This window comes from Varanus komodoensis, unplaced genomic scaffold (genome assembly GCF_004798865.1).
Source record: "Varanus komodoensis strain SLA01 unplaced genomic scaffold, ASM479886v1 scaffold16, whole genome shotgun sequence".
Lineage (NCBI taxonomy): Eukaryota > Metazoa > Chordata > Lepidosauria > Squamata > Varanidae > Varanus > Varanus komodoensis.
In genome coordinates, this window is record NW_025335468.1 from 25,407,604 (window position 1) to 25,430,304 (window position 22,701).

Sequence of the window (22,701 nt, forward strand, 5' to 3'; positions counted from 1 at the left end):
ACCCCATCACCTCTCATTCCTGCCATATTGTGGCAAAGAATTGCACTAACTCCCTGAGTTTCTCCTAAAGCTCTGGCTGGGCATCTGCCAGTACACTTCATCAGACCATGTTCTTGCCCAGTCTGTGAATGTCTCACCTTCCTTTGTCTGCATCTGTCTCATAACCAAGAATTCTGCTCTATCATCACAGCAGATGAAGGAGTTGTAACATCTCCTATTCACTCTCTCCTATTCATTCCCATATTCCCACGTCCCCTCATTGTTCCTTTTTGTTTCTCTCCACTTTGGCATACACTTTACGCTGGTACCCTCTTTTTAAAAGTGTCTTTTTACCCTTCCTTAATAAACTCACTCCGTTTTTACCTTTTTGATTTTAAGTCTCAAATTCTTTTCTCGGCTTTTCTTTCCCTAGAATTGTATAGCAAACTCCATTATCTAGACCAGGTGTACAAGGATGTAACTACTAGGGGCAAAATACAAATATGAGCAGCCAGTTACAAGAAAGTGCTACCCTTTATACAACTAGTGAGGAACTCCATTAACAAAAAGGGGAAGGAATTGCCTGGACTCTGTTTCATTATTTTCCTCCACTTTTGACTTTCTCTGTGCCCAGGATGGGTAACCTGTCACCTTTCACATACTACTGGACTGAAATTCCCATCACAGTTTCAACAATAACTAGAAGGCCACAATTACCCACCCCAGGGTACAGTAATTACTCTGGTACTCTAGAATATAACATCACATTTTACAAAGATCTATCCTGCTTGGGGGAAAGTGCCAGTCCTGCACTCTTCCATGTTCCCTGTCCACCACACCACTGAGACCCCATAGAGGAAAAAGGCCACCCCATAGATCTTGCCTTTCCTCCCCCACCATCTTAACAAAATCTTTGCTGGTGGTAAATAAGTTACGCTCACATCAAACTCTTGCTAGAACTATACACACACTATTAGAATGAATGATGCATTAGAAAAGATCAGGGGAGAAATATTTGTGCAAGTTACCCCCCCCCCCACATTACTTCACCTAAGCTATTTCAGCATAAATTGCATTGACATAAAGCTGACATCATATAATTTAAACAAGGAAACCATTTAATTCTTATCTTCCTTCCTCAAACCTTCACAGACCTTTGGTAAGAGCATGCAGATCACTGTTTCACATACAGATTCATGCAGACAGAACAAAACTGAATGTAAATACTGAATTTGTTTTACAGTCTCCCAGGATTTATCAAGACTTTCCTGTTAAAAAAAATCTGATCTGTTATTTGAGAGATAACAAAGACAGGACAAGATCCATTACAATAGAGAAGTATGTTAGTACTCCCAATACCCAGTGCATGTATGAAACCAGTAGTCACCTCATACAGTTTCCACTCTGAAATTAAGGGATCCAAGTTCACCTGGAAGAGAAACCACCTCAGAGCTACATTTAATTTCTTGGAGGAGCAGTGGAACATAAATTTTACAGGGTGCAGTTCCAAGACCCACTGAAGGTAACTTCATTATAACGGGAAGAGGAGGATATCAGCTGAGGCAATTTCATCCTGTTTCTACTAATTGCATACTGTTACAGTGCTAAATGAAAATAAATAAGATATAAGCTATTATGTCTTATAATAGGATATTATACAATAGGATATTATACAAAATCAGATGCAGGGCATTAAAGTTCCATTTTCAAATGATCCTATGACCGGCTAACTGCTCATGAATTAGGCTTGCTCCTCCAGTGGAATATGCAGGGGGTGGTCAAGAACAGCTTATTTAAAATGGCATGCTGGCTCCCATTGACCTAGAGATCAGCCACGGTAGTAGGAAATGCCCAAAGTGCTGTTAAAAATAGTAGAATAGACCCAAACACATAATGTTAACTCATTCCACAGCATACCCAATAACAACAAAAATAAAAACCTTTCCAGTTTCCAAGAGCATAATTCCTATACATTCTTTACTTTATATTGCCTCTATTTTCTTGTATGTAGTTGTCCAATTCAAAGGTTCTGTGGAAGGTTATCTAAACAAAAATATTGCAACATTAATGTTTCAGGGAGAGTCCTTTTCATTTTCAGATGGACAAAACACTTATTTAGATAATCATCCTTTAAAATGCTATACCAAACTGTAGAATCTCATATTCTGTACTGGATATCCTTTAATTTAAAAGCTCAAAATGGTGTTCCAATGTCTTAGGAAAACTGGAAAATTTTTCTTTTTTTTGCTGTATTTTGGAACATAGTAAGAGACAATACCATTCATGCAGAGATGCATAATCACAGCCACTGTTGCTGCTTACCCCTTGAAGGTCAGAGATGAGCAATGTAGTCTCAGTTGTACTTAGGCCCTGCCAGTGGCACCAGGGGGAAGATATAATGCTGTTAGTGTTGATGCAAAAGCAAGAGAATGCTTTAAAAATCAGCAGCAACCACGAAGCTTTGTGCTTTCTGTTTTTCAAAAATACCGTCATGAATCATTTCAGTTTAATTTCCAAGGAAACAATAGATTAGCCAGACCATCTTTATTTCCTTAGATAAGATTGGAAACATAGATCACAATCATTTATGTTTTACATGGTTACTTTCTGCATATTTGGAAGTGTTTTGTTTCCCTTTTCTAAAAATTGCTTGGGTTCTTTGTTTGCTTTTTTGTTTTTCCTGCTGTAAAAACACAGCAAAGTCAACATAATTTGGGGGTTTGGTAAAAAGCATTTTATGCCAAATCAGTTCTATGCCATTTCTTGAAATTATAGGGAAAGGTGGGATTGCCCACATTTTTATATATTTCACTTGAAGCTAAAAGGATTTTGCAGATTCTACCATGTAAATCAGAAAGCTGATCTGTGCTTCAAGGAGGAGACATGGATTTGGTATGAAAAGATGATGTACCATTTAGTGCTCCAAAAAAGATGCTTAGTGTGAGGTGTATCAACAGCTGTAGTAGTGAAACATCACAAAACATGTTTTTAAACTGGCATCCTCAAGGATGTACCATGCCTGCCACATGAAGAAACATTAACACAGATGTGTGGTATGTTAGTTTCCAATACGGGTGCAGCATACGAAGGAAGACGTGCAAATGTCATTAAAGTGCCTTTTTGTGCACGACTAAAAATTACAATACTAGATAAAGAAAGCCTGACAGTGACACTGAACTTTACAAATTAAGCTGGCTTTAAGCTACTGGTTTGCAACTGAGCATCTGGTACAAACATGGAAATACAAGGTATGTTTTGGGCTTAAATAAGATAAGCTTCATTAAGGCAACAGTGCATAATATAATTAATACGTCAGAGCAGGGGTCTCAAACTCGCAGCCCGCGGGCCACTTGCCGGGACGGGTGGGGCACAGGGAGGGGCCCTGTGGGCTTCAAAGCGCCGGCGGCACCCGGGCCGGCCGCGGGATGAGCGGCCCACCACCACCACGGTGGGGGAATCCTTGATGCGGCCCAGCCTCACCCAGACTCTACTTCCAGAGGCCCCCAGGTCAGTTGCGTTTGAGACCCCTGCATTAGAGGATAGTTCACTCTGACAAGCCCAGTGGATATGATGCAGAAGTACGGAAGTGTAGCAGAACTGATTTTAGGCAAAGCACACTACTTACATCATACTAAATGGTGGCTGAAATGGGTATGACCTAGGCAGGCCATGGGGGAGGCAGGGCTCTCCTACACTGGAGGCGTTCAAGATGCAGTTCAATGGCCATCTGTTCAGGATGCTTTTGTCTGGAGTCCTGCATTGACAGGGGGCTGGACCCAATAGCCTGACTGCCCCCTTTGGATGATACTATTCAATGATCCTAAGATTGTGTTAGCAGCTTTTCCATAATTCATCTTGTATACAGTGTAACCAGTTTTCAAGAAACAAGAGTTAAAATCTTTGCCATTTAACTGAACTTCAAATTTATTTATCATATATGCAGAAATATATGTAACTTACATAAGACTACTAAATTTACATTTTCTTAGGAAACCTGAACTCAAAATGTATTTATATTTTCAGATAATATTTCAAAGAACTGAGTAATTTGTCTGCTGTTGCTTTGCCACTAAGGCAGATTAATGTTCTCATACATAAACTGAAATGTGACCCATCTTGGCACCAAAAATACTTTTGTCTTTAAACATAATTGAATTAACTTCTTGCATTTTTCTCTACACTGTCTCATGTTTAAAGGTTTTTTGACATCCACATTCAAATTAAAACAGGATCCATGGCCCTCTAGCCAGAATCCAAACAGTTTATATGGTTGATGTCAAATAGGTCCACATAACCAGAGGAGTTCTGATCTTGTTTCTGAAACAGGAGTAGTTCTAACCCAAGCTCTGAAATCTAAGAGGAGTTTCTCAGCAATTTGTAATACTGCATTCAATCCTGGGTTTTAGTACCATAAAAAAAGAGCACGAGTCCTTGGGGCCACTTTGAATAGCCTGAGTGTCATTCTGGGACTCTGAAATATTATATTTTCTAGTATGAGCAAAAAAACCCTAACAAGTTCCTCAATTTATTTAATTGAACCAACTGATTTCACTGCAGTTATCAATGGCTTAATAGAAATCTATATCTGTAAAGAATTTATACTTCCTAATTCAGACCATGAATAGTCCCTATTTATTTAAACACAATTAGGCCAATCTGTGAACAGCTTGGACTAATTTGGCTACTGGGTAGTGTTGAGATGAAATTATGATGAACATAGAATCACACATTTGGAAGGAGCCCTAGAAGGCCATCATGTCCAACTGTCTGCTCCATTCAGGACTTGTCTCCCATCCAAATTCTAACCAGGACTGATCCTGCTTAGCTTCCAAGATTAGGCAGTGTTGGTGTTACCATAATCGTTATCAACACTACCACCACTACACAAAGCATTTTTTCTTCATCTACACAACATAACTCAGAATGAAGATAGGAGAATATTGGGGAGCCTTTAAATACCCTAATCGCACATGTGTGATCTGAAAGCATGGACCAGCAAGAACTACTCCACATGATTCTCCTGGTCAGTCCAACTGATTTGGTTCGATTAGCCACAACCTTTCCACAAGTTCACCATGTCACCACTACAGCAATATTACACATTGGCAATGAATGGCACTGGTGTTCTTGTCATGGACACGGTAGGTCTTCTTGTTGTTCCATACCGTGTGTGTGTGCGCGTGTGTGTGTATGTACGCGCGTGTGTGTGCTTGGTGGTGCATTTTTGAGGCAACATATTTTTCTCATTCTGTAGCAGTCTAGGATTGTGTTCATTGTCACAGTGTCTTCCATATGGATTGGACTACCACTCTTATCAATCCCAGCCAATGATCAGCGTTTATGGGAATTGTAAAATGAAACATCTGGATCACATCAGGCTGGGGAAGGCTGGTGTGGGGTATTGCACTGACACAGTGATAGTGTTATCCTATACTATAAATACCAGTGGGATAGATATGCCCTCAAACAGTGTTGCGGTTTTAATCCCGTGATACCAATGTATACTGGTCATAAATAATCTCACTGAAGCAATGAAAAAATGGTATGCTCCCTTCTACTTTCAATAGTCAGTACATGTATACAGTACTGAAAATACATGAGGAGGTATTCTACCAATCCAAAACATTTAATGAAAATTGTTTCAGATAAATGTCTTGTAGAAATTGGTCAAACACTAAAGCTGTACTTATGTACTCAGCTTTGTAGAGGCTTCAAAAATAAGAACACACACCTTTTACTGGGACATAGAAAGTATCTTAGACTGGGTCAAATTATGTGTTTATCTAGCTTGGTACTACCTACTCTGACTGGCAGAAGTTCTCCAGGGACTTGGGTAGGGCCCTTTCACATCTCCTGCAACCTGAGCTGGTGCCATGCATCAAACCAAGAACTGTCTACATGCAAAGCATGCGTTCCACCTCCGAGCCGTGGCCTTTTCCCCAAAGGAAACGGCAGCCTTTGAGAAAATGAACCTTCAACGTGATTTGTTTTTTTCAACCTGAGTGGGAAAGGGAGATATATTTAATTCCTAGCACTTCAAGTTAATTCCATGCAAAGAAATCAGCAGTGAGATTTTCAGTGAGATTCATGGATTAGCACTGCTTTTATTACTACATGGGAGTACATAAATGGCAATGGACTGACAGCTTCCTTGCATCCATGACATATCTCACCTAACTTTGCCAGATCACAGATTACTGTGGTCAGATTCAGACAGGAAAGAGTTGATTTTCTCCATCTAAACCTGCATAGGATTGCACCCTTAGGAGATGATCCATACATACAGTCAGGCTTTTGTGGGCATATAGTTTGCTGGATTAGGAGCCATTTGTTTAAATATGAATCTCTTGCACAGCTGAATGAACACTGAAATTGAGGGTGCACAGATATGCCAGGCTTTATTTTTTAATTTTCTTCTGCAAACTGGAAATGCACAGCATCCCAGCCTTCTGATTTTCTTTTGGGGATTCTATAGGCAATTTCAGAATGTGCTTTACTGGACTTCATTCTAATTGTTCATATTGTTTCTCTTGAATGCAGACCATGAGAACCAGAAGTTCTGCACATTCAAATGGCTGGTCTCTTGAGTTAATGGAAAATGCAGAAGTTCATTTTAAACTTTTATACTGTTCTTGAAAGTTCATGCTGAGAAATGCATATGTGGGGAAAACTGATTGCCTGGACAATAGTGCATTTCATGCCAGAAAAAAATCAGGACTTCTCGCAATTCTATCCCCACCTGGATAAAAATTCCTTATTTGAGTATGTCATTAAACTTTTAAAAAGAAACAGCCCAGAGCATGTGGCAGAAAAATATTATGTGCAGAAGATTAGGTTTCAAAGTAACTTTTCCTTTATTTAATCATGAAGTCATGTGTATGATCATTTCAACATTCCTTGGAAGCTCTGTTTAACATAAGTTCACAAAATTCAGTGAATATATGTCATGCTTTCAAGGATCATTTCCACAGCTGAGAACTCAATTAACTAAAAAATTAATCTGGAAAGCATTCTTCCTCCTGCCACATGGTTGAAAGCAGGAAAGGCTAAGGATGTTCTCTAACTTGTCCAACACTGACTTGCACTGGCAGAAAGGAAGACCACCAATGGCAGGGGAGATTCCACCTAGACAGGGACTCCAACTCCAAAGGTTATTTGCAACAGCCCTGAGCATGGTGGGAGCAGGTAGAAAGTTCCAGAATGGGGTACTCAGTATGCAGGCTGAAGCTGGCTTTCCAAAGCTGGTCCAGGACTATTCTCACCCCACCAGAACAAAAAGACGACCCCCTTCCATGCACGTACATTTCACCCTCCTAGATCTGCCTCAGCACTTTTCCCTGATCCAGTTTACGATTGTTCTGAAAGTATCAGAAACTGCAAAGGAGGTATAATGCAAGTGCTATGCTTTCAGCTCCTAAAATGTGTTAAAGTGCATGCCTTAAAAGCAAAGAAAGGCAGGAAGAGAAAGATGCACATAAGAGGCCATCTTTACAAACTCAGGAAATTCAGAAAATCAACCCATTAATATTGACTTGTGCTTGGGAACAAGTAATTCATAATTCCAAATACTGAGGTATGGTTTGGAAGAAGGTAAAACATCCCTAAAAGGAATATGCTGATGCCCATCATTCATCACTTTCAAGGATATAGCTGCGTTCTGCTAAAAAATGTATATAACAAATAATGTTTTTAAGCATGACTAGACTGTACTTTGCATGAAAAGCAACAGACATTGAAGCTTTTTTAAAAACTTTTTTTCTTATATTTATGTGTGTATATATATATATTTACAAAGAAAAACAGCACTCAAGATATCTCCATTATATCTTGATAGCTTTATCTTATCACAGCTGGATTAAGAAAACTTCAGCATTATTTAAGAAACTTACATTCATGTAGTATTTTCCTTATACAAAAACTTGTTTAGAAACATATATAACATAAGTTTGGTGTGGTGAGAAAAAGTGATTAAACAAATTTCCAAAAGTTTAAATCATTCTGCTTTCCTGAGACAGGAAAGCAGTTTTACCTACCACAGTATTACTACACTTTCCATCCATATCAAAATGAAATTTCATTTATCAATGAAATTTTGATAAAGCAAAACATATCCCCAGTTATACCGTACCTCAGAATTGCCAGGAAGTTCTGAATCTGTGCTTGATATGTTTTCAAATAAAGGCCCATTTGTTTCTTCTCCTAAAGAACATAGAAAACAGTACGTTTAGCTCCATTGGATGTTTTTAAAATACCATTATTTATTTTATTTACAGCATTTATATAGACGATAATAGACAATAAGCAAGCGCTCTGGATAGTTCTCACAAACATTTCTATTAAAGCCTGGTATTTTACAGTATCACTCAAATTACACAGCTCGTTAAACAGGGAATTAAAAAGCAAGCTTATGATGATAACTTTTTCTCTGTCACCCACATTGCCATAAAGCCAGTGCCTTCTAGGGACCCTCCCTAGTGGTCGCCCAGTCACCTTACTTCACTTGGATGTCTGAAATAATATCCATAACACAGGTAACTCTGGCAAGGTGTGCTGCATGCACTCCTGGGAAACCAGCTTCAAAGTTTAGCATCTTTGTCCTCCTAAGGGAGGAAGTAGTAGTGTACAAGTGCATCATTTACAATAGTGATGCAGAACCTTTCAACCAGATGGCCAAATTACACTTCGGAGAAGCTCACGTGAGGCTTCATTCCAGTAGTGGAGGCAGCAAAAGCAAAGGAGATGAAGCCAAACACCAGTACACTTTAGCTGAAAGTTCTTTAAAATGGTAGCTAAGTCCTCAGAAAAGCATTTCAACCTGTTATAATGGGGAAGATACTGCACAAAAGCCAGGAAACTATACAGCACTGAAGTTTGGAGAAAAGTGAAGGGGGCATAAACTTAGAGGGCCAGACCAGGACCCCTGAAGGGCAGAATTCAGTTTCCAAAATGGCTCAGTTCTGCACCTTTGTTATACAACAAATGAAGGACAAGATCTTTCATGTTATAGGAAGCTACCTTGCATCAAGTGAGACCTCCGGTCCAACTACATAATATTGTGTAATATCACAATGACACTCCAGGGTTTAAGTCAGGAGTCTTTCTCAGCCCAACTACAGATGCCAAGGCCGAAACTGAGATCATTTGCACACAAAGTGTGTATTATACCACTGAGTTATGGCCCATTCCCATATTTTGGAAGCGCATTATTCTATTCACTTTGGGAGCACTTCCTGAAAATACAACAGGCTCATCATTGTGAAGGAATCAGTTAAGGATACTTTTCCTGCACATCTCAGAGCAATGCAGATTCATGTTCTCTGCATCATAAGTAGCATCAACCATCAAGCAAAGAATACCTCATTTTCTGAGCATTCTGATTCACTTGGGTATAATTTTTCTCAATATAAATGTGAAAAAGCCACAAAAAACATACTTTTAAACAACTACCAATATTAAAGAAATTCACATAAGGAACCTGATTTCAGTATCTTTTCCCCATTCAGGTACTGTTCTGAGCTCAGCATGAACAATGTTGTTGTTGTTCAGTCACAAAGTCTTTGCAACACCATGGACAACATTCCTCCAGGTTCTTTTGTCCTCCACCATCCCCTGGAGGACACCCAACCCCACACCCACCTCTCCAGTGACCCCCATCCAGGCACCTCAACCTCTGCCGTCCTCTAACCTGTTTTTATCGGTGGTAATGGCCTGTTGTCAGATAACAAATATTTTCCTTTATAAGGTAAATTATCTTTGAAAAATGATACTATTCTGTAATATGTTATTTACCTTGTGGCTATTCAATATAACTTTTTCCTAATAAAATTACAGAAACATTGTATGTTCAGTGTCTCCTAGCATCCCAATATAAAACAATGAGCAAAAGTTACCTATTATTTTTTATGATCAATGAAACTTCAAAGTACACATGAAATACCCCAATGAACAGGTCTTTTCTGATTATTTTAATGGAAGGGAAATTCCATGAGTCTTTAAGTGAATGGGGAAACTCACTCACAAAAAACTTTTCTTTATACAGCAGGGAAATCTGGTCCACAGGGATTTTATTTGAAAGACTTGTTAATTACATTGGAATTTACCCTACGTCTCTCCCAGAAGCAGATTCAGGTGGCAGTCTGGGACCTTCACATTCAACTATGGATAACAGAAACTTTAATCAGTAAAATTAGTGCTATTTATGCTTTGAAGTTTAATGCTTCAACTTGTTGATATTGATTTATTTAGCATATTTCTATGATGCCCTACAGCCAAAGCTTTCTGGATGTTTTTCAAAGATTATATTAAATTATTTTGCATTTTTGCATTTTTAATTTGCATAAAATATCTAAAAATGCACAACAAACAGTAAAACAACCAAGACCTGAGAAAAATCTTATCATATGCTGTCAAATGTCAGAGAGTGGAAGAAAGTCTTAACTTGTCACCAGAAAGATGATAAATTGGTGCTAGACAGACCTCACTCATTTATTACTAAGTTCCCATTAGTTTATTACTAACTTTCGCATTTGTTCAGTCAACATGTAAGAAGTCTTTGAGATAGTGGCATCCATTCAACAGGACAATCTTGCTTCGAATAGTGGAGACTTGCTCATATACCCTTCCATGTGTTCCCTAAAAACTTGTTGCCAGGGCACAATCTTAATAGAGAACCTTTTGGACTACCTGGCAGAATATGAATATGACAGACAGACAGACCGACCTGAATTTGTGAACAGCTTCCATTGAGAAAAGTTCTGTTATCAGGACCATATGAAAGCCCATTCTCTGATTTCTTATTATGGTTATCGCATATCATACATGCAGCCCAAGCTTGAAGCAGCTCTCCAAACCCTACTCACATGGAGGGAAATTTACACTGAAATTTCTTAGCCTTGGTTTGGGATGAAATTTGACCATGTTAAAGGAGAAACACCTTGATCTTCTTTATATCTATACTTTTAAAAATCTCTCACTTGAGAGAAGAAAGGGAACAACAAATTTAAATGCCCAGCAAACATGTTTTGAACACAATGGGGTCTGTATGGTTAAAAACAAGTACTATTACTGGTTTACAGGGCACAATAACAAAGCTTCACTTGAACAGATCTGGGGCCAAAAAGAACTGAGTTTCCTTTGTGTAATCTATTTAGTGCTGCAAAACTAATCCTTAAAGAAATTATCTATGTTTCTAAAGTAAACGGAGATCTACCTTTGGCAAAAAGAATTCACATTACCTTAAGACAATACATGATAACTTCTGAATCCAACCAGCTTCACCCGGAGTTTTGTTTATAGCTCATAGCTACAAAGCAGCTGTTCTGTGCCTACAGGCAACCCACATCCTTGAATGTCATGTAATCAACACTTGCAAAACTCAACCATAGTTATCATAATAAAAATATGGTGAGCCTCTACAGTGAGTCTGCATGACAGCCCATCTGCCCTCACCCATGGATAAATTAAACATTCAGTGGTTCTTGTGCCAGTTTCCATGGCCCCAATTAAAATTAGGACCATACCACCATGAGAGGCTTAAGCTGTCTCCCACATTTTTTCCTGAAATCTTCCTATAAGCACACAAAGGGTTGTGGGTTTTTTAAAAAAAACCCTCCAGTAAAGACACTCACTCTGCTCCCTGTGTGGATGTGAGTGAGGAAACTGAGGGAGGGAAAGAGAGTTTAATACACCTCTTTCCTGAGCAACATGATTCTTATACAAACGTATCATGCTCATGTAAAGGAAGCTATCAGACACAGTTCTATCATGTGTAATTAGCTAACAATTGATTTGGAAGAGTTCAGAAGCAGCTTTTGCTTCAATTTATTATTAAATAGAGGTCATCATATCGTCAGAACTGAGCCCAACTGTGGCTAGTTAGTCTAAACTAGGGTTACTTGAAACAAGACAACTCAAACCATATTTTATGCTGATGGCTTATTTCAGCAGATTATTGTTAAGATTATAACACTCTTCAGAAGCCCCATGACATGCTAGACTGCAGTTAATCTAAAACAAAAGTAGAAATTTCCATATTTCCCTGCAGCTCTATTGAAAGAGAGCATTGTGCACAAGCTTGAGGCCTGCTGAGGTTCTTTCCTATCACACTAATAAGATGGATAGAGGAAGATCGATATTGTATTGATATACATACAATAAGCAGCTCTGGAATCACTGCCCTTATGCCACTTCCTTTTCATGGCTAATTCAAACAATTTTGTCATCTGATTCTTGTGCTCTGGTATTTTCTTTATCTTTCCCTCCATTTGCTCATTAATTCTCTTAGTCACATTTTGTTTGTTTCACAAAGAAAGAAATGGTGTTAAGGCATCGATTTCCCCTCCACTGCATTTCTTCTTTTCTTTCAGTTATAATGAACTACTATTGTATTTAATATTATTTATAGTATTTCAATCCTGCTCTTAAGCCAAAAAAAGGGTACTGGAGTTACTTAAATATCAATAAAAAAAACAAGATAATCTCTGTCCTTAGGCTTAAGGAAAAATGGGTTGAGGAGGAGCTGAGGGAAAGCAAACACAGGAAGCAGTTCTTAATGTTCCATGGCTATTAGAATGACAAACCAGAATGGAAGTTATAGCTTTGCTGGGTGGGGCAAAGGAGAAATACAGAAGAGCCATGAAAGATCAGACCGAAGGTCCATCTCATCTAGCATTGTTTACAAGATGCCATCCAGGTTCCCTTGGGAATGCCAGCAGATGACTGTGGTACCATTGCTGTTCCTTAGTAGTGGGTGAGTATAGACAGGACTAGCAGTCATTGATCACCTTCTCTAGCAGGAATTGTGGTGAATTGCCCAAAGAGTTTCAGTTATCGGGTGGTGCAAAAATGTAATAAAGTTTATCTAATCGCCTTTTACTGCCATGCAAATTAGCGGCCATCACTGCACAAGGTGCAGTTCCCTATGCATTGTGTGATGAGGCACTGCTTTTTATCCTTCTTGACTCTCCCACCAATCAACTTCATTGGATGACACAGCTTATATAGTATTGTCTCCTTATCAACTGTCCTCATAACATGCATATTTTTATACACCTCTAGCATGTCTCCCCTTATGTACTTTTTTAAAGCTAAATGCTCCCTGATCCCATAACCTTTCCTCATAGGGGAACCGCTCCAGACCCTTGATCTTTTTAGCTGCCTATTTTCACACCTTTTCCAGCCCTACAATAGCCTTTTGAAGTGTAATGAGCAGAACTGTACACATTACAGAAATAAAACCAGTAATTTAACATCACGCTGCCACGGCAGTGGAGAATAGTTGACTAAATAAGGGGATATTATTTACTAATCCTCCAGCTGCTCTGGCTAGGTGAGCAACAGAATATGTTGAACTTGCACACAGAAAGGTTTCAAAGGACCTTTGCTGACTGGAACTTACTTGTGAGTAAATCACAGAGGCTTGGTTTACCCATAGGGAAGGTCACTGGTAAATAATATAGCACTGAAGAGAAGGGAAGACTGGGATGGGGGAGACATGATATCCCTCTATAAGTACCTCAAAGCCTGTCACAAAGAGGAAGGTAAAGATCTCAGTGTAGGAAACAGAATAATCCAAGTTGCGACAACCCAGATTCAGGCTGGACATCAGGAAAAGCTTCCTCATTGTCAGAGCAATACGACACTGGAACCCGCTGCCTAGAGAGGTGGTGGGCTCTCCCACACTGGAGACATTCAAGAAGAAACTGGACAGCCATCTGAGAGGGTTGGTATAACTTGAGTCCAACCCGCTGCTGTTGCAGGACACCAATGGCCTTCATAACCCCTTTCAACTCTACTATTCTATACAAAAGATGCTATATTTAATGAACTACAATGTCCCTTCTAGTTATAACAGAATACAGGAAAGCAAGATCTCGGCAGCACTAGTGTTGAAGCAGCCCTGATTCAAGTGGCCTTGTGGGATCTGGGGAATGCAAAAGCATCTGACACCTAAAGCATCCCTGGCATTCTCTGAGGAAAATGCCAGAAGCAACACTGTCATTATTCTGAAGGAGAAAAGAAAAGGCTTATCATCAAATACTTGCAAATCGTGTTTCTTTGTGTAACTAACATCTGGAACAAAAGCCCTAACATATTTTGATTCCCCCATACTGTAAATGCCTGGCAACTTGTGCAATTAAAAGCTCCCACTCCTGGGAGTGCAATCAGGCTGACATATGAGGCAAGAGGCTTTCAAGGAGCATAGCTGCAGCAGAAGCGCTGCCATATGGTTGCGGTTTGGATGGGCTGTAGTTCTGCAGAGCTTCTCAGTGCCTGATTTAGTTCCTGATTTATTTGCTTTGATCATATTCCAGTTCCTCTTTTGGTCCTCAGTTTCTTCATCGAGAGGAAATCTCAACCCAACACACTGAGCCACACCTAGTCAATGGAAAGGAATTGGTCAGGTATGCAGGATGCTTGTGAAAATGCAACCCTCTTGCAGACAGTTTGATAGTCTTCAGTTTTCAGAGTGCAAGAACCACAAAACTCACAATTCCATAGCTGCCTCCTTCCCTAATTCACCAGCACAACAAAGGAGATCACAATGAATAGGAGAAATCCCTTCTTTCTGACCACTTTGGCATCCATTCTCTGGTCTTCCTCCATTCCACAACATGCTACAGTCTTATCTCTCCAGCCACCACACCCTGCAATATTGCCATCTCCAACTCTTTCTTCACCCAAACTCACTCCATCCAAGATTGTAACTGCAAGAGGTGAGTTAATTAAAAATCTTTGTTGTATCCTTATTCCATGTGAACAGAAAGATCTCTTTTAATCTGCTTCCCTTGGAATATAGATTTGTTCTCACTGATTAGTTTTGTAAAACGGCAATCTCACTTTAAATGTCCTATTTACCTTTTTTAAAAATTCTAATATATTCAAGGTACTTTAAAATAAAGAACATTAACCTGAAGATCAAGCTATTCCTATCCAAGATAAGGTGGAAAAAGCTGAACCAACAGGAAAGAAAATAAAGAAAGGGTGCTTTATCCACTATGAGCATAAATCTGAAATTTAAAAGAGTAATCTCTTTCCATCTGAAGTCAATCGTATAATTTACACTAACTGGTTCATTTGTGGATTACAGCCATAACAAAGTAACCACTGGCAGCTAACTTTACTGTGGCCTTGAAAAGTTCTCTCTGCACTCCTGTAAGTATCCATTTTCAGTTAGTAGTTGTCAGCATGATACATGTCAGGCTTTCTGCAAATTTACTCTCTCTCATCTTTCAAAGCTCCTAACATATAGTTAAGAAAACCTCTTTGAATAACAAATCCCAAATCACTATGTAATTTCAAAGTCAAACTAGAGAAAAATTAAAGGACAAAATAAATTAAATTTAGCTCTGCTGCTTGCCCATCTGTGCTCCACCAACACTTTTCATGTTGCAGGGACTTTGGCATCTTACTACATTTCTGATCATTCCAAAATTCCCCAGCTATCAAAATAACCCTTCTGAAAAAAGTTATAGCATAACCTGGAACATGAAGTTATAAAACTGTGACATTTTGGGGTGAGAGGAGGAGATTGCAGTCCCCTTAAAGGATCAACTTCACAGTTCAGGGGAGTTTTGGATCCAGTGCTGTCGCTAGAGACATTGGTGGACTGAGTGGCATAGAGCACCTATTATCATTATTATACTGGCCACATCTCATCTGGACAGATGTTGCCTAGGAACAGTTATCCATGCTCTGGGAACCTTTTCTTTGGATTACTGCAATGTGTTATACATGGAGTTCTTTGGAAAAAAGGCTGCAATTTTCAGCAAGTCCAAAACAGGGCTGATCATATTACACCAGGATTTTGTCACAGGTTCTGGCTGCCAGTCTGTTCCTAGGCCTGGTCCAAAAGTTCCAAAGCCCTAAATGGTTTGGGGCAAGGAGCCCTGGAAGATCATCTGCTCTCATATACACCTGCTTGGACCCTAAGGTAATTTTCTGCAGTCCTTCCCTCAGAGCCCCCACTACAGGAAGGTTGGTGAGGGGGTACTACTAAGAAAAAGACCTTTTCTGTTATGGCACAACCTGCCCAAGAAGCTCAGCAGGCTTCTGGGCTGTTCTCTTTACAGCACCAGGTAAAGAAAGTATTATTTTCCCAGGCATTTTCCTCTCCATAGTGAATTCCACAGTTTAACTATCTGCTGTGTGAAGTACTTATCGGTCCTAAACTTCTTACCAATCAGCTTCATAGGATCACCTCAGGTTTGAGTGTTATGTGCTGGCTTAAGGAGCAGGGAGCGTGCGGACACGGACACGGACACGGACACACACACACAGTGGCAAACCATTCAACTTACTTTATTTTTTCCTTATTTTTTACCACCTTGTGTGAAACAATCATGGAGAAACTCTCATTAACCACAGAGCAAATCCCAATACACACATTATTTGGAAAACAAAGAGCATCTTCAATGACTTCATTCTCCATTTAATTTTTTTCTTCAATTTGTTTTCTCTCTCATTTTACTTTCCCCTTAATGTTTCCCAAGTACAGTTTAAAACAGTCCTGACAACAGCAGGATATTTTAGAGAAGGCCTCTGGAGACTGCATGGGACACCCGGGCCACAGGTTGTGCCTCCTGCTCACCTCACTTGAGCTCAGTCACTTGATTAAAAAACAAACAGCAATAAAACCTTCCTGAACATCTTCAACATGTACCCGTAAAATTGCTCTGGTAAGCTAGAAGCATCACAAGCATGCAAAAACAAGGTCATATTTGCTTAGTCATCATCCCAAGAGAAGTTTAATTATTCCACCGGAGATGCTCAACAAACAGAAAATACATTTTCCTAAGTAATGGCCTGGGAATAAGCCTTCTACTGTTTCCCTCCATGTTGTCAAAAGGATTGTTGAAGAGCTAAATACCCATCCCTCTGGTATCTCTGACAACTCCCAGTGTCTAAACAGTCTCCGCAATACTGATTTCATTAATACACGCAAGATGTTACAGACAATTTCAGATGTGTTGTCTCTCCCACATGTGCATTGTGCTTTATGTATTCCTTTGACACTACCCCAACCCACCGGCTCAAGGATCCATTTCAGTTCTGGAACCAGCAGCTCGGGCAAAGCTGCCAGGAATGTTGAAAATGCTCAGGATGGCTACAGAGGACTCAGAACAACAGTGTGTACATTCTTTATCCATTAATTACAGAAACACGCATGTTTACCTGATTTTCATCCCCCCACTCAGCTCACAGAAACCATTAGGGTATATTTCTATATCCTAATGCACCCGGAAAATCCCAATGCGCTTCTGTTCTTTGGATAGTTCAAGAGATTCAGGTAACAAGCGGCTGACCTTAATGATGCATTTAGTTTGGAATACCAATAGCTATGTCCTATGGTTATTGGCCTATTAGCCAATCCTACGACTAATAGGATTTTTACTGCCAAGTATAACAAATGCCAATCAAGAAGAAGAAATCCCACTGACCTTTCTCTTCATTTTCCACAGCCAAAAAAAATGTTATTTTTCTCTGACCTATCCTAGGTCTAGTCTCTGAGCTCTCAAGCATTTTGTACAAGTTGTTCTGAACCCTATAACTGCCCTGAAATTAAGGCATCAGTTGCCCATCTTTTTGCCTTGGCCAGCTCTCATGCTTGCAGGTATCTGTTCTAAGAGTTACCCAAACCTAGTTGGCTCCCAGTATCACTCCTCATTCATCTTTACTTGCTGTTAGCCCATTCACCTGGAGAGGATTTGCTTTGGATACTAGTGAAGGTGTCCTTGGAGGCCCTTGAAGTAGCCTAATGAGTCCAGGGCCAGTGCCATGTGCTGCAGGAATGAAATTTGACCTGCATAGTCAAGCAAGCATATCCACTCCTCCATGTGAGTGGTCGTCTTTGAGTCCCAAGGTGGTACTCAAAAGGATTATTGGAACATGGGTACTAAGGGTCCCAAGCATTTTGAATCTCATTTGGAATTCCAAGGAGAAACCCTATTTTAAGGTTTTCCTTCCAAATTCAATTCTTAACCAAACTCTGGTGACTCTATTTAATTATCCTTAAGTCTTCTATGAGCATGTAAGATTACTAGGAGCTAAGCCTCAGTTTGGTTGCCTCATCCTTAGGAAAAAAGCCTCTCTTGGTAGTCACGCTAATAGCCACATGGGGTTAAATGTAATTATTGTTTTAGTTTGGGGGTATTTAGCACAGCCAATAGTATGCAACTCAATGGAACCAATGCTCTGTTGTAATCAAGTGCTGGATTTGCCTTGGGAGAAGGAAGAAACTTGAAAGCAAAATCAATCTCCTCAGTCCAAGTTACATTAAAATCTTGGATTTTGCAACTGATTTCTATGGACATCCCTCATATCTTGTCAATGTGAACCATAAAATGACATCCAGGCAATGGGATGGGTCTCAGTTATTTTAATATTAGTGTATTTCTGCCTGCAACCTGTTTTCCTTCATTTGCCTTAACGTAGGAAAGAAAAGGAGAGAAATAGAGTGAAGGACATATGGGAAAGCGGCATAAAAATATCAGCTTCCAGCCTCCTCCTATGTCCTCTGCATTCATTGCATTCCTAAACTAGCTTCTTATCTGCCTGCATTTTGAAGCTTCCTGGCTGTTGTGGTTATGTCAACCTCTTACTCCCATTTCCATCCAGCAAACCTATTCCAGTCCCTCCTCCTCCAAGTTTCTTTTCCTATTAACTTTATTTGGTTGCAGAGGAAACCTATTCAATCACTGAGCTCTTCCTGATCCACAGCGCGCGCCCCATGTTTGTACCTGTACAAAATCGTGTCATTTTAGCTACATGAGGACTTGCTCATGAACTTCACAAAGCAGAAATGAGTAAGATTCATAGATTCCTTTACTACCACACAAATGAAGGTTTTGCAGTCAACATGTCGCCACGGATACTTTCAACATTTACACAATGTGAACAGGCAACATGATGTTTTTAATTTCAACTGAACTATTAACCTCACTTATTTTCTCCTGGTTTATCTGCTGGAACATTCATTCGATATTAATCAGGGACTTGAACATTGTCAAATGTAAACAAAATAAAGCTAGGGGCTGAAACTCATCTTGGCAAATACTTCTCAAGATTCCATTTGGAAAGAGGAAAGAAATATGTAAGAGTGGAAGTTGGGCTATCTGCAGAAAAAGGTCAGTATGAGGAAAGTCTTCTCCCTACCTGCTACATTTTTTCTCAGTTGGTTTCTGCTGTTTTTTGAGCCTGCCTGGGAACAGGGGCAGGGGATTAAAAATAGCCTGCAGAACCTGCAAAATAGCCTGCAAAAATAGCCTTGGAGGATCAGCAGCCAGGGAAGGGTTAAAAACTCCTTCCCATTTTTCCATCTCTGCCCCTACTCCTATAATAGTCTTAAATGAAAACAATTCCAAATCCAGCATTTTCTTTGTAGTATCCAGCTTTACTCTATAAGTAGAAGATTACATCCTACACTATTACATCACCTTTGCTTTTATTACTCTGCAGTAGGGTTTCTTCCCCCTTGGAGCAGGAAGGCCTCTATTAACTTATAATTGGCCAATAGATTATTTTCATTACACTGCACTGCAAAGAGCAACATGTCTACTTAATGTGACTCAGTACATCAGCAAGGCTATATTTGGTCAGAATTGGAAACTAAAAGTTACCCTCTCCCTTTCCCTGTTTCCACTAGCCTGTGTTTAGCACATAAAGAATGAACAAACTAACTTCAGTATTTTCTTGGTAAATTCCACCTGTCAGGAATGCATGCTCTGACTTCAATGACATGAACAGGGACTTTTAATCAGGCAGTGGCCCCTCCCCGTTCGTTTTGTTTGGCAGACTCCTGCAAACAAAGTATTTCCTCCAGACTGAAGTATTCTGAGAGAGTATTATGCTCATGTTGGTAACTTCTAGGCTTAATTTCTGCAGTGCGTTCTACATAGGGCTATCCTTGTTCCTACTCCAAAACTGCAACTAGTGCAAAATATGACAGCCAGGCTGGTCTCTGGGACATCATGGAGACCACACATCACTTATTTTATAAAGTCTCTACACTGGTTGCCAGTATGTTTCTGGATACAGTGCAAGGTCATGGTCATTACCTTTAAAACGCCTTGATGGCTTGGGTCCAAAATACCTTCAGGAGGGCCTTTGCCCATACATTCTGCTTCTGCAGCTAAGGCCCTCTGGGGATACTCTTCTGAAGTTTGCTTCTGTAAGATTAATGCCAGCTATCCAGAGAACCTTTGATACAGTTCTAGAACTCAGCACTTTGCTACACTGGAACACTAGCATAGTTTGTACAACAGGGTAGCAACCCGACCTTACAGTGGATACTTTCAACTGTTTCAGTGTTATTTCCATAATGCTACTTGCTTAGTGAGTCTATAAAGACTACCCACATAAACATCCCTACTTCTTTTTTGATATCGCATGGCCTTGTATCATCAATCTATCCAGGGCAACAGAACTTATTGCAAACCAGGAGCTGAACCCAAAGAACATGTCCTTCCTCAATTATATGCATCTGGTGCTAACACATGTGAATAAATTCAAATTCTTTCATAAATGACTTTTGCTACATGGAAGGAAAATCCCTCCACAAAGCAACAAGAAGGCTAACAGAGAACAAGAAGGTGTAAGGACTCTAGTTGCAGTACCATTTAAAAAATGAGTATTATGGGGAAAACACTATGGAGAGCTGGAACATCCATTTTAGGAATACATAATAATTTCCCTAAATCAAAAGTCTACTTATTTTGATATTCAATTAAAGATACCTTTAACCATCCCCCACCCCTCTCTCTGTATATGAGGTTTCTGATAATTCAGTGCTTTAAAAGTCGGCAGAAAGATACTAAAAATTCAGCTCACGGTAGTTACCTACAATGCAGAAAGGAAGGCAATACTCCATTACTATTACTTGCACTGCCCCTTCACAAAGGCAGCATGAAGAGTTAGCTGCAGCAGATCACTGGGATACTCAGACTTAACCTCCACAGTTAGATTTTCAGGCTTGCACCTGTAACTTTTTACCTTGTTCAAGATACCACTTTGCAATAAGCCATTTAAAAGTCACCTGAGGCAGGAAGGGATTGCCTCTGCACGCCTAGCCAAAGGGAAGCACTTCCTTCCAGTCACCGGCATTGTATTTCTAGCTAAGAGGAAGATCCCTGTGGTAGAATTGCACTGCTGCCTATCATTCTTCAGGAGGACCCTTAAGGAAGGAGAAAGTGGCGTACTCAGTCCTAACAGCAGCAAAATGCTACCTGTTCAACTGGCAAAAGAACAACCTGATCTACCCTCTAATGCTTTATTCTGGCCTTTCAGTGTTCTCTGACCAGAATATGGCTTCTATGGAACTTTTGCAGCTTCATTTCCCAACCTTTAAAGGACATGGAACAAGTTAACAAAGTAGGTGTTACAACATTCCAAAAGGCCTCGGAGGATTTGGGACAAAGCAAGGAGGAGTCGCATGAACGATGGGACAAGTTTGGAAAGAAAAGCTGGAAAAGAATGGAACCTGGCAATAAGAGGGAAAGTGGATAGGCAAAGGCAGAGAGAGCAATGTTTATTTGAAATAAGCTCTTTAAAATCTTTCTTTTAAAAGTAAACAGGCCTTACTCAAAGGGTTAAGTTAATCAAGACTGGATACTGCAAGGGATAAGGCCAGAGGTAGAAAAAATTCCTTCCATTTGAACTTGATGAACTTTCACTGCATAGCCCATGCAGTCAACCCACTGGGTTTCTGGGAGTTGCCCACACTTAGAGGTAAAGTTCTTTAGCTTTCTGAAAAGCTGTTAAGAAACCTCTGCAGTAGAATTCTTAATATTATGCTAATTTATGCTGTCAAGCTAGGGGAGGGTATGTGCTAATCAAACACAACAAAAGGAAAAGAAACCAGGAATTAGGTTTAGAATTATTGTTCATTTTTTAAAATATGTATCTTAATATTTATGTACCAGCCCATGCACATAGTTCTGGGTGGTTTACAAGAAATTAAAAACAGCAGTCAGCAAAATCAACTAAGGCAACATATTAAATAAAACTGATGAGAACTAATTTGGGAAGTCCTGTCAGAACACTTTAACTGCCTCTTACCAGTGGTAATTTGGAAAATCATATGCATCTTTTCTGGCAGACCATTTCACAGCTTAAGAGTAGCCACTGGAAAGGTTCTCTGGATAGCTGGCATTAATCTTACAGAAGCAAACTTCAGAAGAGTATCCCCAGAGGGCCTTAGCTGCAGAAGCAGAATGTATGGGCAAAGGCCCTCCTGAAGGTATTTTGGACCCAAGCCATCAAGGTGTTTTCAAGGTAATGACCATGACCTTGCACTGTATCCAGAAACATACTGGCAACCAGTGCAGAGACTTTATAAAATAAGTGATATGTGGTCTCCATGATGTCCCAGAGACCAGCCTGGCTGTCATATTTTGCACTAGTTGCAGTTTTGGAGTAGGAACAAGGATAGCCCTATGTAGAAAGCACTGCAGAAATTAAGCCTAGAAGTTACCAACATGTGCACAACTGTGTTCAGGACATTTTCCACCAAGAAGGGATGCACGTGATGGATCAGGCACTTGACCACAGCTTCTTTCTGAGCTGACATCTGAAGGACTGAGTCAAATAGTGATCCCAAACTGCAAACACACTCTTTCAGACAGAATGTGACACCATCTAGGACCAGTTTACACACCTCTAATCCTGGATTTGGACCATTAACAACAAAGCTCCTCCATTTTGTCTGGATTCAACATTAGTTTGTTT

At 39.8% G+C, this 22,701-nt stretch overlaps 1 protein-coding gene across 5 annotated transcripts in view; it reads right to left on the reverse strand.

The window, feature by feature from the left end:
• The window catches only part of ANO5 (anoctamin 5), a 79,654-nt gene that overhangs the window by 48,853 nt on the left and 8,100 nt on the right, over positions 1 to 22,701 (reverse strand). For 3 of the 5 annotated variants that reach the window (XM_044425560.1, XM_044425559.1, XM_044425561.1), the window contains exon 2: positions 8,108 to 8,178. In XM_044425560.1, coding sequence (XP_044281495.1) covers positions 8,108 to 8,178 — 71 coding nt within the window. Of the gene's footprint in view, positions 1 to 2,301; positions 2,350 to 8,107; positions 8,179 to 22,701 lie in introns of all 5 variants that reach the window. The other 2 variants (XM_044425558.1, XM_044425557.1) reach the window with 1 other exon arrangement.